At 38.4% G+C, this 17,615-nt stretch overlaps 2 protein-coding genes across 4 annotated transcripts in view; both read right to left on the bottom strand.

Moving 5' to 3' along the window:
• The window catches only part of snx29 (sorting nexin 29), a 185,348-nt gene extending 177,839 nt beyond the window's left edge, over positions 1-7,509 (bottom strand). For 2 of the 3 annotated variants that reach the window (XM_017705474.2, XM_017705477.2), the window contains exons 1-5: positions 7,070-7,509; positions 5,443-5,507; positions 5,215-5,267; positions 3,136-3,260; positions 1-62 (exon numbers count right to left, since the gene is read on the bottom strand). The exon at positions 1-62 is cut by the window's left edge and continues 119 nt beyond it. In XM_017705474.2, the coding sequence (XP_017560963.1) occupies positions 1-62; positions 3,136-3,260; positions 5,215-5,267; positions 5,443-5,507; positions 7,070-7,076 (312 nt within the window). In that variant the 5' untranslated portion in view covers positions 7,077-7,509. Of the gene's footprint in view, positions 63-3,135; positions 3,261-5,214; positions 5,268-5,442; positions 5,508-7,069 lie in introns of those variants that run through there. The other variant, XM_017705476.2, reaches the window with a different exon arrangement.
• A 1,495-nt stretch (positions 7,510-9,004) lies between these two features.
• LOC108431945 (tumor necrosis factor receptor superfamily member 17) lies at positions 9,005-13,876 on the bottom strand. The gene is made up of 4 exons (XM_017705439.2): positions 12,985-13,876; positions 10,611-12,448; positions 10,199-10,342; positions 9,005-9,689 (listed from the first exon to the last, which is right to left on the bottom strand). Exons 2-4 carry the CDS (start codon positions 10,771-10,773, stop codon positions 9,424-9,426), a joined length of 573 nt encoding a protein of 190 aa, XP_017560928.1. The 5' UTR covers positions 10,774-12,448; positions 12,985-13,876; the 3' UTR covers positions 9,005-9,423.
• Positions 13,877-17,615: the final 3,739 nt, after the last annotated feature.

A 17,615-nucleotide genomic window follows, 5' to 3' on the forward strand; every position in this document is an offset into this window, starting at 1 on the left:
ATAAAAACGCTGCAGCTCATGCCGATTCAAGTGTTCCTTCACGTAGAACCAGAAAGTCAACTCTGCAACACACCACAGTGGAACACTGTTAAACTTCTTTGTTCACCATTCGTTTCCTCATTATGCCAGTCTGCCACAAGTGTTGGAGTTATATTTAAAATATGCCTTTGGAGCTTTCCACAAATGTTAGCAGTGATTTTTTGATAGGCCCTAGTCTATGAGGTCAGAAAAAATGACTTATGAACATTTCAGACAAATTGGTAGTAATTTTCTATTCCTCACAGTGCCAGTTACATGAACTCCCCAGGGGAGGTAATTTGGGGTATTATTTGATTTAATGTCTTATGACAAAACAAAAGCCTGATATGGGTATTTTTAAACAGGAAATTTGCAAAAAGATCTAGCGAGATGTTTTCAGTTTCAGGGGCAACTAAATGAAAATGGGGGGTCCAATTTCGTCCACCAGTAAAAAGGACCCTGAGAGACTCTACTTTGTGGCAATCCCAAGAGATTTTAAGCATCTCTTCAAAACACAGCTGAAGAGCAACCTTAGATTAGACAATAATTGGCAGGACACATCAAAAAATGAGAGGAAAATGTCATTATCTCTGCATTTTATGCTACTGTATTTCAAATGAGGTTCTATAGCACACAGTTCAATACAATCTATTCTTGATACTCACAACATCATACTAACAACTGACCAGCATATCAAAATTTATATTTAAAAATTTCAGAGAACAAAACACTGGAAAAGTTGGAAACCAGTCAAGGCAGCCATTAATAACAAAAAATGCCAACTCAAAGTAAAGCAAAGTCTCCAATACCATTTCTAAAGCACTTTTTATGAACACACCAGTTTCACTAACCAACTGTGTGACAGCCAAATGAGGATGTCAATAAAATTTTCCCAACAGCAAAACTAATAATCACTGAACTATTGTGCATTGATAAGTAGTATCATTCTTAGTCCTGCTGTTGCTGTTTAAAACCTCAAAACCACAGCAGGTGCTGGGAGTAAACCTCAGAGACAGGCTGTTTCTCTTTTCTGACCTTTTTCACAGCGCTTGTTGCATAACCATCTGGTTTCAAAAACAGTCTCAGCACCTGCTTTCCCTGTTTGGGCCCTGTGAAGCATCTGTTTCCTCTATGGACAGCCCACAGCACTATAGCTACTCTGTTACCAAGGACACCTTCAAGGTACTGCCCCACAGGAGTGAAAAGTAAGACAAAATGATTATGCTAGCAGTTCATTAACACAACTTTCACAGAGGTTTTTCAAGTCACTTGTTTCTGAGAAGTGTTTAAAAAGGCTACTTCTCTAGGGAACACCCTCACACAACATAATCAGAGAATATGCAAAGCTTAATACGATGTTCCAACCAAAGAAAAAAAAAAAACAAACTCACACTATTTTCCCTTCACTTTAAATGTAGTTGATCTGCCAAGACAGGTTTGGTGTCTGAAGTTTGTTAGTTTTGCACTGGTGCTCAAAAGCTAATGCAGCCAACAGGTAATGGACGTTTATAGCAAATTGTAAGCATTTACATTTAATCATTGTACACTTGTAATATCAAACAGACTTGCTTGGTTTCTGGCAGTGTATGAAATACTAATATACACTCACCAGCCACTTAATTAGGTACTCTTACTTGCTAGTAAAAAGTTATAGTAAAAAGTTTGACCCCCTTAGTAGTTATAGTAAAAAGTTGGACCCCTTTTTACTTTCAGAACTGCCTTAATTCTTCGTGGCATACATTCAACAAGGTGTTGGAAACATTCCTCAGAGGTTTTGCTTGGTTATTTGAGTTACTGTTGCCTTTCTATCATCTCGAACCAGTCTGCCCATTCTCCTATGACCTCTCATCAACAAGGCATTTTCATCCACACAACTGCTGCTCATGGGATATTTTCTCTTTTTCTGACCATTCTCTGTAAACCCTAGACATGGTTGTGTGTGAAAATCCCTGTAGATCGGCAGTTTCTGAAATACTCAGACCAGCCCGTCTGGCACCAACAACCATGCCACGTTCAAAGTCACTTAAATGACCACCTCTACATGCCTAAATGCATTGAGTTGCGGCCATGTGATTGGCTGATTAGCTATTTGTTTTAACAAGAAACTGAACAGATGTACCTAATATAGTGGCCGGTGAGTGTATATATAAAATGAATAAACGGCCAGAAAAAATTCTAGATGGTCGTTGCTACTGTTTTTTACTTATGTGACATACTTCTACCCGAGTGGACAAAAGTATGTTATACAGTATCAGAAACTTAACAAGACTTAACAACTTGATATTACATGATACAGGTGTGTAATCATTTAGTCATGTACAACTGTTGGCTATAAACTTTCATTACTTGGCTCATACACTACATGGACAAAAGTATTGGGACACCTACACAAGCTTTTATGACATCCCATTCGCATCCATAGACATTAATAGGGAGTTGGTCACCCCTTTGCACCCATAACAGCTTCCACTCTTTTGGGAAAGCCTTCTACAAGATTTTGAACTGTGTCTGGGGAAATTTTTACACATTCATCCAGAATAGCATTTGTGAGGTCAGACACTGATGTTGGACGGAAGGGCCTGGCTCGCAATAGCTGTTCCATAAGTTGTTTGATGGGGTTGAGGTCAGGGCTCTGTGTAGAGTCAGGTCAAGGTTCATCAAACTCACCCATCCATGCTCCTTGCTTTGTGCAGAGTTGGAAACCTTGTTCAAAATGTCTTGACAAGCAATAAGATTTCACTTCACTGGAGCTAAGACGCCTAGGCCTACGACTGAAAAACAACCCCGTAGCATTATCCTTACCCCACTAAACTTTACACTTGGCACAGTGCAGTCAGGCAGGTAACATTCTCCCAGCATTCGCCAAACCCAGACTCATCCATCAAACTGCCAGATAAAGAAGTGTGATTTGTCATGCCACAGAATGCATTTTTGTTGCTGTGGCAATGGGACTGAATGAAACACCTGAATTTAATGATTAAGAGGTGCATCCCAATGCTTTGTCCATACAGTGTAGCTCCAGTGCAAAATTACAGAGGCAAACATCAAACACCAAATATTTATTGGCTGACTGACTATTCTTAAGGCAAAGGGAAACTGTAAATCTAATTATTTTACCTGCTTCTGTCTTACTGATGAAGCCTGCTGCCTGCTTTATGGCCGCTGCAGTGAGGGCCAGACCCCGGTTCTTCTTCAGGCCATGCTGAAGCACTGCTTCAAACTGAGCACATAGGCATATAACTCTGCAGATATATATACACACACACACACACATGAGAGCCAGTGAATAGTCACAGAAGCAGATTTTTTACATTAACACTACAAAAACCAATGCCAAAAGGCAATGAAGGAAAAAAGTAGTAAGTAATAAGAATCCTATCAAATGTGCTATAACTTATAGAATATTATTTTCACCTGAATCCCTTACAATCCCATGTTTATCCTAGGGCTTATTATTCAATAATTGCATGGAGAAAAATGCAAACTGAGTTATTGTTAAGTTACAGTGCCCTGCGAAAGTATTCAGCCGCCTTGGCTTTTTTCGTGTTTTGCTACCTCACAAGCTGGAATTAAAATGGATTGTTTGATAGTTTGCATCATTTAATTTACAGAACATGCCAACAACTTTAAACATTTGATTTTTTTTTTAATTGCGAAGCAAACAACAAATAGGCCAAAATAACAGAAAACTTCAGTGCGCATAATTATTCACCCCCCTAAAGTCAGTACTTTGTAGAGCCATCTTTTGCGGCAATTATAGCTGCAAGTCACTTTGGATAAGTCTTTATGAGCTTGCGACATCTTGCCACTGGGATTTTTGTCCATTCCACAAGGAAAAATTGCTCCAGCTCCTTCAAGTTAGATGGTTTCCACTACTGAACAACAATCTTTAAGTCTGAACACAGATTCTCAATTGGATTAAGGTCTGGGCTTTGACTAGGCCACTCAAATACATTTACACATTTCCCCTTAAACCACTTGAGTGTTGCTTTAGCAGTATGCTTTGGGTCATTGTCTTGTTGGAAGGTGAACCTTCATCCCAGTCTCAAATCACTGACAGACAAACAGTTTTTGCTCAAGAATATCCCTGTATTTAGCACCATCTTACCCTCGACTCGGACCAGTTTCCCAGTCCCTGCTGCTGAAAAACACCACCAGGTTTCACTGTGGGGATGGTGATCTTGGGGTGATGAGATGTGTTGGTTTTGTACCAGACATAGTGTTTTCCTTGGAGTCCAAAATTATCCATTTTGGTCTCATCTGACCACAGTACCTTCCTCTATACATTTGGGGAGTCTCCCACATGCCTTTTGGCAAACTCAAAACCAGCCTTCCTATGTTTGTCAGGAAGTAAAGACTTTTTTCTGGCCACTCTTCCATAAAGCCCAGCTCTATGGAGTGCATGGCTTATTGTGGTCATATGGACAGATACTCCAGTCTCTGCTTGGGAACTCTGCAACTCCTTCAGGGTTACCTTTGGTCTCTGTGCTGCCTCTCTGATTAATACCCTCCTTGCCCAGTCTGAGAGTTTTGGTGGGTGGCCCTCTCTTGGTAGGTTTGTTGTGGTATGTCCTTGCTGTGTTGAGGTATGTTCTTTCCATTTGATGATAAAGGATTTGATGGTGCTCCAGGGGATCATCAGAGATTTGGGTATTTTTTTATAGCCCATACCTGATTTGTACTTCTGAACAACTTTGTCCCTGACTTGTTCGGAGATCTCCTTGGTCTTCATGGTGTTGTTTGGTTAGTGGTGCCTCATGCTTAATGGTGGCGCATCCTCTGGGGCCTTTCAGAAAAGGTTTGCATATACTGACAGATCATGTGACACTTAGATTGTACACAGGTGGACTTCATTTCACTAAGCATGTGACTTATGAAGGTAATTGGTCACACCAGAACTTTTTAGGGGCTTCATAGCAAAGTGGGTGTTTACATATGCACATGCCAATTTTCAGTTTTTTATTTCCAAAGAGATACAGGTTGTAATGTAACAAAAGCCAAGGAGGGTGAATACTTTCACAAGGCACTGTATGGTAGTGAGAAATGGATGCCTGGATCCGTCCTAACCACTTAAGGGATTAAATGAAATTATTCACTAAAAAAAAAAAAAAAAAAGAAAATCTGATGCAAAAACTCTTCTCCTTAAAGAATATTTGGATGCAATGAAACAAACAAAATATAAAATTCATGCCTGACCTGCTATCAGAGTCGGATGCAATCTCCTTCCTTCCACCAAAGCGGATTTGGCACTGGGAACACATTCAAAAATATAAAGAATCTGGACAAGGTAATCTAAGCATAACTACACAAATTGACTACTGTTTTTGACAACAGAGACAACAGCGCTGAAACTCTCTTTTCACAGAGACACATCTTGGCTTGAACCATGACAACATTTTCAATAATTAATTCAAGTTATTATACCTGTTTAACTGCATCTAGCAGTCTTTCTAGAAGGTGTTGTCTTTTCAGGTCATTTTGCTGTGTGCCTGAAAGGGACAAAGATATGGTATATAACTATACAATCATCCTTTCTCATAAAAACATAAAACTGCATATTCCACAATTCTCAATCATTTATAAGATTTATCAAATTGTTAAGGGTAATTTAATACATTTTGTGTCTGTTTCATCTATACCATCATAGCATAAAAACAAAATGCCTCAAAAATAGGACATGATTGAGGATGGCATAAGTTCAGTTTGCTTTGTGTAGCCACATTGCCAATAAGTGAACTGAAATATGTAACTTTCATATTAGTAAATTACAAGCTTTAAACTTTTGAGTCAATCATATGATCTTTTTTGGTTAAGGCCCTAAGTCTTAATCCACAGACACAGAAACTCAGGCTGCTTAACCATGACTCCACTCCGAAGCCCGGGTCTCAGCATCATCAGGCCTCACCACAAATCTCAGGTCCATCAGAAGTTCAAACTTTAGCTGAAGCTCTGACCCCTCAGCTGTGGATCTTCAGGTCCCAGACCCAGGGTCATTTTAGTCTTAATCTTTTTTAATTAACCCAGTGCTTTCAAAATCTAGTTTTGCACCTAATTGAGATAATTGACGCTGCTGGCACGCATACATTTAAAGGGCCTATATCAAGAAAAACTGAATTTTCCTCATGTTCTCACACCTTACTAGGTGGTGGCCATGCATTAGGATCTCATTCCCATGCCTTACTAAGTGGTGGCCACACATTATTTTTATTTATACAGTATGTCACCAGCGGGGCTCCACAGAAAACACAAAACAAATATTACGTCAGTTATCATCAGTGATAAAAGTACAGTAATAATTCCATGAATAAAAATAAAGACAAAGAGAGGTTGCAAAAATGGCCAGGCAAAAATTCAATATGACTGTTTTTGGTACTAAAAAACACAATTTTAATAAGTGGACCTAAGGGGGGAAAGAAAAAATTCATGAAAAATATGGGCCCTTTAACAAAATTTTCCATTTGCTCTCACATCTTTAACTCCGAAGGCGTTACAGGACTGCAAGTATCCCACACAAGAATTACCTTTATTTGACTTAACTAAATTGTAGTGAAATTGCAGAGGTTTAGGCTTAAACTGGGTCTCAAAAACTAGCCTATATTAAGTCCCTATAAGAAAGTTTCCCAATAATCTCAGTTGAAATCAAAACAATTCACAGTTGAAAAGTATTAACTTTTTTTACACTGACATGTCACTAGCAAAACACACTCAAACAATTAAAAATTCGGTCGTAAATTAGTCAAGAGGGGAATCAGGCGCGTTCAAACACAAAGAGAAAGTAGGCGCTTCTCTCTGAGCTATTGTTTAACGTAATCATTACAATGATTTTCTCTGTAATTTCCCTTCTACTAATTTGTAGCATAAACACTTGCGCCAAACCCCTCATCATGCTTCATTTTTAGAGTCATCTGTGGACAAAACCAAAACTACTAACGTTAACTAATACTGAGATGGTACGGATGTGGTGACAGTACTAATTTACTTAGGACAGAAAATGGGGCCTTTCTCTTTTCACAGAAACAAGCTGCCTCGTTCTTACTCACTTCCAACTCACCGCTCATTCTGTGAAGCCAAAAAGGATGAACTTGTTCCCTTTACCATGCGGCATGAATACGGTTTTCCTGCTTCAGGTCCGACAATTATTTCAGTCGATGTCCAACGGGTATTCCATATAGGATCACTTACATTTTAAGCAGTATAAATTATTGTTAATCTGTATTTTGCTGCAGCACCAGCAATGAGACCGCGCAGAAGGAGCTGGCTAACAGGCTAAGCTAGTTTGCTAGCTAACAACAGAGACCTGCTTAGACAGATTTTTAAAAAATATTTATATTAGTCACGTTTAGTGACGCTATGTGCAGCAAAGTAATCTTGTCATCTTGTGTTAATGTTGTCTACCATTAGTTTATTTTCCAACCAAATACAGGCGGTTTTTTGGCAGCGAGAGAAAGCTAACCTAGCTATCTTTCGTATTGCAAAGCGTCTCGTTTTGTTTTTGTCACATGATGTAGTACTTTTGTCATATGACACATACAGTGCCGTCATTTTTGATGTTACAACTATTTTTGAATGTTAAAAATAATGATTTTATAGCGTTCATATACTGAGCAATGTGTCTGTTCTCTGTTTAAGCGTTGAGTTGAATAAAAAAGTAATACATGTTGCGATTCTGTTACAGAGGAGTTATCTACCGAAAAGTTCACTTCCATCAAATCTTGCACCGTCACATAGCGTTTTGAAACTGTGTTAAGTTAAAGTTAAGCTAAGTTATTTGCTAAGTTTTTATATTGACCGTTTAATAAACATTAAAATTAATTTGTGAAAAATTATGGTTTCGTCTAAATCCACATTAATTTGGACGCTAAATTATCTTCACTTCATTATCTCAATTATCTCCAAAAATCTAAGTTACATTATTTTCCTAAAAATATACTAAATTATCCTAGTTTCAGTCGATTGGCAAAGACACACTTGCCATCCGAAATTTGCTTCTGTTATATCAGCTTCGTAGCTACATTAACAGCTAAGGAATCAACACCGAACATGGTTTGGAATTACTTGAACCTGAGCAACAGAAAATGCAACCAACTTCTTAATAAAGGCAAAGTGTGGTCACACTAAATGCTAAAACATATATTTTGATACTGAGTCTTCTATGTAATTGTTTGTTAAATATACATTTTTGCTTTTTACCTGACTAAGCAAAATGTGTACTTAAAGTCCCACAATAATAGTACACATAAAATACATTTTATTCATGAGTTAATTATGTACACATTTAAATCACATCCGTTAAGTGCATGACTTTTTTCATTTTTGCCCTGCAGAATTTAGTTCCACCTTTGACTTGTACCTGAGCAAGGCATTCAAAGTATTCAGAAACATTTGAACAATGAAGTGAGGTGTTGCAACATATCAGGGTTAGATCTGAGCCATGCAGAAGCTCATGTGCTGAGTAAAATAGATATACCCAGAGGTGGGTAGAGCAGCCTAAACCCATACAAACCGTAAAGGTATAGTAATTGCTGTGAACTAATGACTCAACTAAAAGTAGCTTTTTAGTGGACATTAACAAAAAAAGTAGTACTAGATCAAAACACTACTGAATTATTAAGTAACATAGTACTGCAGTTGAATTTCTTAGTACATCCCGAATCTATCAGAAACTGAATTTTAAATTTCATTTATTGATGTACTTACAAAGCTGTACTTGCTTATTATAGTTTCACAAAAATAAAACAATAAACTTCAAAAGCCAGAGGAGTGACCAATCACAAAACATGCCATTAATTTTAGCCATTAATTATCATTATTTGTGTTCACTGATACATGCACACACACACATACACACACACACACACACACACACACACACATATATATATATATATATATATATATATATATATATATATATATATATATATATATATATATATATGTGTGTGTGTGTGTGTGTGTGCATGTATATATATAAATATATGTGTGTGTGTGTGTGTGTGTGTGTGTGTGTGTGTGTGTGTGCGCGCTGGTATCAGTGAACACAAATAATCATAATTAATGGCTAAATGTTATCAAATTGCAACTAAACAGTAGATTAATTTTCTTCACAAACATACTTACATACTTCAATTGAAGTAAAATTATCATCATTTGAAAATGTAAATCCATCAAAATTAGACATGTGTACATGTTACATGTTACATTGAACATGTTGCTACCCACCTGACCAGCACCACTGTATCACACTGAGCAGTTGATTTAAAAGTAGGCATGCTTCTTCATTTACATACTAAAACTAATCAATTCTATTGCTTAATCAGAGTTGCAATCCTCTTGAGCTGTCAATTTTTTCAAGAAAAACAGTATATTGTCAGTCTGTCCTGTGTTAAGGAGGTAGCCTACTGCTCACACAGTGCCAGTTCTCCAGATGCCTGATGTTACTCCCTGTGTGTAATGCGTACTACAATTATACATTTGCACGGTCTTTGTGGTGACCAGGACAGTGGTACCCTCCTCAGTGGAGGGCAGAGGGAGGTTGGAGTTGTAGTGAGCTGGGTTTATTCCCTTTTCTATATCTGCTGCTCCATTAGCAGCTGCAAATCCGTCTGCATCCTCAGACTGCTCAGTTACATCAGATCCTCTCTCACTTTCAGATGAATCTTGTTTTTGAGCTGTTAATATCAGACAATAACAAATATTAAATCAAATTTTTATTACCATGAAATTAGATTAGTTAAAAAAGACTTTTAATACACAGATTAATTTTTGGAAAAAGTAGTGGGATAAACGTGTATTACGTACATCATAAAAGACATTATAACACATTAAACATGAAGTACAGTATGTAATTATAGTGTGTAATGTGTATATAGATACAGAAAGTACGTATTATAATTGATTATAATGTAAAGTATCTATCTATATATATATATATATATATATATATATATATATATATATAGATAATACACCTTGTAACAATAATATATACAGGTAGATAGATGTGGAGATGGATGTGGAGATTATAATTATATAATATATACATTATAACAGACATTATAACAGATTACAAAGTATTAAATACAAAAAAATGTTCTCATTCACAAGCATGGAATTATTTTGAAAAACAATAATTTATGATGATAACTCTGCAGTGGAGCTTGTATGAGGCACTATATACCTTTTGCAAGGGGGACGTGTTTACAGGCCTTCCTTCGAATGACCTGCAGAATTAAAGTCAGAGCGGTGCAAGCTCCAAGAAATACAAACAGCACTATTAGGATTGTGCGCACGTTTTGGTTCTCTCTAGCTTCATTGCCTGATGCTGTAAAACACAAAAAGGATTGAAGACTTTCATCACCAGAACATTTCGGCATTTCAATCCTATTAATTATTGAGATGATGTAGTAATGCAGTGATTAGTTACAACTGACTGAATCTGCGCTGAAAAGTTTTTTTGGTTGTTTTTTTTATAAACCAATTTAACTCTTTGATAGGCCTAATTTTAATTCAGTGACGCATCCACTTATCTGTTACAGCATGGTCAATTGGGAAACAACAAAAGCATTTAATAATGAAAGAAAAATACTTACTCGAGGTAGGCCTACAATATGTGGTGCAAATGGTTGGGGGAGAGTTGCATCTAATGGAGCAGTGCCGACAATCCTCCAGAAGTCCATCATAGTAATAATTCTTGGCACATTTACTCTCAGCAACAGTAGTAATGTAAAGTAAAAGCCATACGTACAGAATCATCTTTTACTGAGAGCTCTGAATGTACCCTATTAAAGAGCAAGCAGCATTTATACTTCCAGTATGTAAATAACCACTGAGGGGAAGGGGAAGTCCCTTTACAGTTGAACAAGCTCACCCAAAAGTTCTGGTTTTATTAACCTTGAGAAAGGTTTAAGTACAGTCTTATGATCATGCTCCTCTTTTCTCCTTTTCCTAAGTACAGTCTCATGATGACTGAAGATTCAGGATTCAAAATGCAAGGCATACTGAACTTATTATATGTCACATTATGTAGACCTATGAAGTCATAGCAGAGGTCTCTGTCACTTCTGCTTTGTCTCACTTTTTATGATAAAAAGTGTGCAAAGATTATTAAAAAAAATTCTACTTGACACTGGGATTAAAAGAGATAAACATACAAAAACATCCACTACATCTTTAAAACTATCCAGACAATTCTTCTTCTTAGTAGATTTTAATTACTTTGGACACCTGCACACACACAATGCATAATCTCCACAGAAAAGCACTTCCACTAGAAAGGGTTGCTCTGAAGCAGCTGCACATGAGCCTAAGGTCACCGTGCCCAGTGAATACCTTTGGGATGAGTCGGAGTGGTGTTTGTGTTCAAGAACTAATCATCCATCATCAGTACCTTACCTAACTATTTGATTGCGGCTGAATCCAATCAAATCTTCACAGCAATCTTCCAACATCTAGTGTAAAGCCTTTCCAGAAGAGGCTGTGACTGTAGTCAAGGAGGGACAAACTCCCTATTAATATTACTATTAGACTTTAGAATCATAGTAAATTGTCAATTTTGATGTTTGTATATAATGTTATATAAAATATCTACTATGTGTTTCTGGAACAATTTAATTTTCAGCCATATCCCAAAAGCATCATTAAATCATACTTATTTTATCGCACTTATCCTGGTAATTGTATATTTGAGGCCATGTCAGTGGATCTCCAGACCAGTTTCATGTTTTGCCTAATGGTCAAGTCTTTCTTGAACTGAATCATGTTAGAACAGGAAAACCTAAAACTACAATAAAACATCACATCACATCCAAACAACACTAAGATCTAAACTAATACAGATCCTTTCAGAAAGTAGCCTCCCTTTGTTTTAATGCATTTTGGACATTCTCAACATTCGCTCCAGCAGCTTTCTGAGGAGCTACCTGAGATGTTTTTCCCATACAACTTAAGAAGCTCCACTGCTTATGAGTTGGGGGCAGTTGGGAAAAAATTTATTCATTTTTTAAATTTAAGAGTAAAATTTTTATTTTGGAAATGATTCTATATATAGTCCCACAATATTATCATTTATCATCTTAGATACGATGGTGTTTATGTCACAATATCTTTAAGGTGAGAAAAAATGCATATTGAGTTAGATGAATTGAAGATGTATCAACTGAAGAAATCAGAGCTTTCCCAGCAAGACATTAAATAAATATTTCAGTATTTCACTGGTAATCAAGTACAGTTCATTTAATCATATTGGAAATATATTCAACAGTCATTGCATTACCCAGAACATTTACATAGTATCATAAAAAAGTAAATCAACTGTGAAGAAATGAGAAATGACTCCACAATATATTTACTATATGTTTTCAGTCATGTGCATTCTTGACAGTGTGTAGATTCAGTTGTAGGTTCAGTTCAATCAATGATCTTCACACCACTGTGGAAAAACAGCAGAGTATTACAATCGGTACAGCCCAATGTAGTGCAAAGTCTGCAAAGAATGTTGTAAAAGATAAGTGTTGTTTGATCCTCTCAGCCATCCAACTGCAACCACAGTGTGCAGTGAGGGTAATAATTAACAGGGTGCAAATGTGGCATGATCAGTTAAATAAATGTGACAGACTTAAAAATGAAGAAGCCAAAGGGCTTCTTTTCAGCAATATTAAAATAATAATTTTTTGCCTCCTGAGATATACACGTGTAAACATTCTAGTTTTAAAAATCATGACACATAACAGTTCTACACCATTTAAAGTTTTTTTTTGTAGAATCATATATCCAAACAAGTCCAAAACAATTCAGAAACCTTTTTGTGTGTGTGTGATGGTATTATTGTTATTTTCAGTTAATATTTTTTTTAGTTCTTCTCTTTTAGTTCTTTATTTCTTTATTTATTTAGTTTTCTCTCATTTTTTTCAAAATAAAGGTTGACTGATTGATTGATCGATTGTCTGATATCTTAATGGACATTACCTCTAGGTTATACTGATATTGGTTCTCTGTTCAAGTTGTTGGTCTTCCCCACTGGTTGTGTGTTCATATAGGAGACCATGGAGATGGAAGGCTGCTCTGCTGGAACTGTCCCGTTGGTGCCATTCAGCCAAGAGCTTCCCACCTGCCCGCTGGATGTCCCACTTTTCCTAAAGGAATTTTTTAGACCATTTGAAAGACGGTTGGAGACTTTGCGCACAACACCTGAAATCCCCTTTTTTCTTTGATGTGGCGTAACATCTTCGTCCAACTCTGCAGGAGGCACCTCAATGTTACCAGTGTACCAGAACACCCACCATATAAGGCTCAGAAAAATGATCACAGATCCGGCATAGATCAAAAAGTCATGGAAAAATATATCCCAAAACACACCAGACAAGAGGACCAGCAAACCAAAAATGTCATGAAACACAGCAAACCAAAATGAAAATTTACAACGACCAACTCCCTGAACACTTTTCTTCATGGTAATCTTTCTTCAATGTTGGATATTTCTCTCCTTTGTCCACTTCAAATATACCACTAGACTTCAATGTCTATGATCAGAAATGATGAGGTAGACTGCGGCAGCACAGCTGTCAACGGCACACTGAGTAGGCATTCTGAGGGAAATATGATGTTCTGTAAAAGTGGTCAAAGTACACTGTAAGGGATAAACCTTGGCAAGAGACAGCTGGTCAAATTACACCTTTATCTTGGCTTGTGGCATAAGAAATATTCCTATATACAGAAAAGTGCACAAAAAGCCAGCAGTGAAATTGTAGGTGAACAGGTACTTCATCATACAAAAATGATCAGGAAAGTACTCATGTGGACACTTATATGGAAAGTCTATCGATTTAGGTTGTGTATAATTAAATTGCTGAGATGTAAACAAATCTATTCCGAGTGGTTTCATGTGAAATGCTGTTTACCAGAAAAAAACTTTTTGGTGGGGACAGAAACGAGGTGTTAGAAGTATATGATGGCTCTAAAAGCTATCTCACAGAACCCACGTGAAATGTCCATGAATATGTTGCCTGGTGTCTCAAACACTGTTTAACAATCTGAGGTCTGGAGGTTTTAGCCTTAAATGTATTTTTAAAATATTACTATTTTGCCAAAAATATTCACTTGTCTGCCTTTATGCATATATGAACTTGAGTGACATCCCATTCTTAATCCATAGGGTTTAATATGATGTCTGCCCACCCTTTGCAGCTATAACAGTTTCAACTCTTCTGGGAAGGCTTTCCACAAGGTTTAGGATTGTTTATAGGAATTTTTGACCATTCTTCCAGAAGTGTATTTGTGAGGTCAAACACTGATGTTGGACGAGAAGGCCTGGCTCGCAGTCTCTACTCAAATTCATCTCAAAGGTGCTCTGTCAGGTTGAGGTCAGAACTCTGTGCTGGCCAGTCAAGTTTTTCCACACCGAACTCACTCATCCATGTCTTTATAAACTTTGCTTTGTGCACTGTTTCCCAAAATCTCTTGGTCTGCAGAAGCATTAAAAGAGTTCCTTTCATTGGAACTAAGGGGCCGAGCCCAACTTCCAAAAAACAACCCCATACCATAATTGCTATTGCTATTTCTCCTGTCTACTCTATCAAACATGGGTATCTCAGACAATGCGCTACTATGGTTCAGATCGTACCTCACTGGGCGCTCATTCAAGGTATCGTGGCATGGAGAGCTCTCCTCAGCCCACTCGCTATACACTGGGGTTCCCCAGGAATCAGTACTGGGACCCCTTCTCTTTTCTATTTACACCACCTCTCTAGGCCGGGTTATCCGCTCACATGGCTTCTCGTACCATTGCTATGCTGACGACACCCAGCTCTATCTGTCATTCCCGCCTGATGACCCGTCGATCTCTGTGCGGATATCGCAGTGCCTCTCGGACATATCCGCATGGATGAAGGAACACCACCTTCAACTAAACCTGTCCAAGTCTGAACTTCTGGTTATACCAGCTAAACAATCCATTCAACACAACTTCACCATAACCATCGACTCACTCTCACTCTCCCCGACAAAGGTTGCTAGGAACCTAGGGGTTATGGTAGATGACCAACTCTCCTTTACGCACCATGTTGCCTCGGTGGCTCGGTCCTGCCGCTTTGCGCTGTACAACATCAGACAGATACGGCCGTTTCTAACACAACAAGCCACCCAACTCTTGGTACAAGCAGTGGTCATCTCACGCCTCGACTACTGCAATGCCATACTGACGGGCCTCCCGGCCTGTGTTGTAAAACCACTGAAGATGGTTCAGAATGCTGCAGCGCGTCTGGTCTTTAACCAACCAAAACGGGCGCATGTCACCCCACTGCTCATTGAGCTCCACTGGTTACCGGTTGCTGCTCGTATCAAATTTAAATCTCTTACAATTGCCTACAAGGTGTTAACAGAGCAGGCTCCTTCCTACCTGCACTCGCTCCTAAAGGCTTACAGCACCGCCCGGCCGCTGCAATCCTCCAATGAACGTCGCTTAGCTTTGCCAAACATTCACACAAAGCAATCGAGACTGTTCTCATACTTGATTCCCCAATGGTGGAACAAGCTACCTTCCACTGTCAGAGCAGGGGCGTCCCTCGCTATTTTTAAGAAACTCCTGAAGACAGAGCTCTTCAGGGAGCACTTGCTTTAATCGCCTCTTGCAAATCTAACCACTACCAACCTCATCTCCTTCTTGCCCTCCTTCCCTTCTCTACCCCGCTATTACCCCTTGGCCTCCTTTAAGGCCTGACTATGTTTGTTCTATGTACCACATTATTTGTAAGTCGCTTTGGATAAAAGGGTCTGCTAAATGTAAATGTAATGTAATGTAATGTAATAATCCCCCCTCCACCAAACTTTACTCTTGGCACAGTGCAGTCAGACAAGTACCTGGCAACTGCCAAACCCAGACTTGTCAATTTGGTTGCCAGATGGAGAACATTTCTCCACTGCTCTGTAGTCCAGTGGCGGTGCTTTACACCATTGCATTTGACGCTTTGCATTGCACTTGGTGATGTAAGACTTGGATGCAGCTGCTCGGCTATGGAAACCCATTCCATGAAGCTCTCTGTGCTGTTCTAGAGCTAATCTGAAAACCACATGAAGTTTGGAGGTCTGTAGAGATAAACTCTGCAGAAAGTTGGCGACCTTTGCACAGTATGCATCTCAGCATCCGCTGACCCCACTCGGTCATTTTACATGACCTACCATTTTCTGGCTGAGTTACTGTCGATCCCAATTGCTTCCGCTTTGTTATGATACCACTGAAATTTAAGAGTGGAGTATTTAGTAGCGAGGAAATTTCACGACTGGACTTGTTGCACAGGTGGCATCCTATCACGGTACCACTCTGGAATTCATTGAGCTCCTGAGAGCAACCCATTCTTTCACAAATGTTTGGAGAAACAGTCTGCAGGCCTAGGTGCTTCTTTTTTATACACCTGTGGCCATGGAAGTGCTTGGAACACCTGAATTCATTCATTTGGATGGGTGAGTGAATCCTATTGGCAATATAGTGTACATTAATGGAGGATAAGTACATGCAGCAGTTTGTTAGGTAAAATAGCCATGGAAGAAACATTTTTTTCAGATTTGCCACTATTTTACCATTACTGTTATTACTTAGACTACCAACCATATTATATACACCAATTAGGCATAACATTATGACCACCTCCTTGTTTCTACGCTCATTATCCGTTTTATCAGCTCCACTTACTATATAGGCGCACTTTGTAGCTTTACAATTACAGAATGTTGTCCAACTGTTTCTCTGCATACTTTGTTAGCCCCCTTTTACCCTGTTCTTCAGTGGTCAGGACCCCCATGGACCCCTTATAGATCAAGTAATTTTTGTGTGGTGGATAATTCTCAGCACTGCAGCAACACTGATGTGGTGGTGGTGTGTGCGGGTCCTGACCACTGAAGAACAGCGTAAAAGGGGCTAACAAAGTGTGCAGAGAAACAGATGGACTACAATGAGCATAGAAACAAGGAGGTTGTCATAATGTTATGCCTGATTAGTGTATAATCTTAAACATTTTAATTACAGATTATAGATAGATTATGACTAGAAATAACATAATAGAAATATAGATAAATGCAAATTATAAAGTTGATCAAATTGGGCAAATTATGACATCCCATTCTAAATCCATAGTCAATCCACTGGTCCTCCTTTGCAGCTATAACAGCTTCCACTTTCCTACTATGCTTTCTACAAGATTTTGGAGCGTGTCTGTGGGAATTTTTGCCCATTCATCCAGAAATTGTGAGGTTAGATACTGATGTTGGATGATAGAGCCTGGCTCGCAATCTCTGTTCTAGTTCTACCCAAAGGTGTTTCATGGGGTTGAGACCGGGGCTCTGTGCAGGCTAGTTCTTCCACACCAAACTCACCCAACCATACCTGTATGGACCTTGCTTTGTGCACTGGTTCACAGTCATGCTGGAACAGCAAAGAGTCTTCATCAAACTGTTCACATAAAACTGGAAGCATACAATTTTTCAAAATGTCTAGGTATGGTGAAGAATTAAAATTTAAGAATTAAGATAAAAGGGTCTTGGGCTAACCCCTGAAAAACAACCCATAGGACTATAACCTCCTGCACCCAACCTTAAAGTTGGCACAG

The sequence above is a fragment of the Pygocentrus nattereri genome, chromosome 13 (assembly GCF_015220715.1).
Source record: "Pygocentrus nattereri isolate fPygNat1 chromosome 13, fPygNat1.pri, whole genome shotgun sequence".
Taxonomy (NCBI): Eukaryota; Metazoa; Chordata; class Actinopteri; order Characiformes; family Serrasalmidae; genus Pygocentrus; species Pygocentrus nattereri.

Coding starts and splice junctions, on each gene's coding strand:
- LOC108431945 (XM_017705439.2), bottom strand. CDS start 10,773: ATGATTCTGTACGTATGGCTTTTACTTTACATTACTACTGTTGCTGAG. Junction 10,343..10,610: donor ATATTGTAGGCCTACCTCGA/GTAAGTATTTTT, acceptor TGTGTTTTACAG/CATCAGGCAATGAAGCTAGA. Junction 9,690..10,198: donor ACACGTCCCCCTTGCAAAAG/GTATATAGTGCC, acceptor TGATATTAACAG/CTCAAAAACAAGATTCATCT.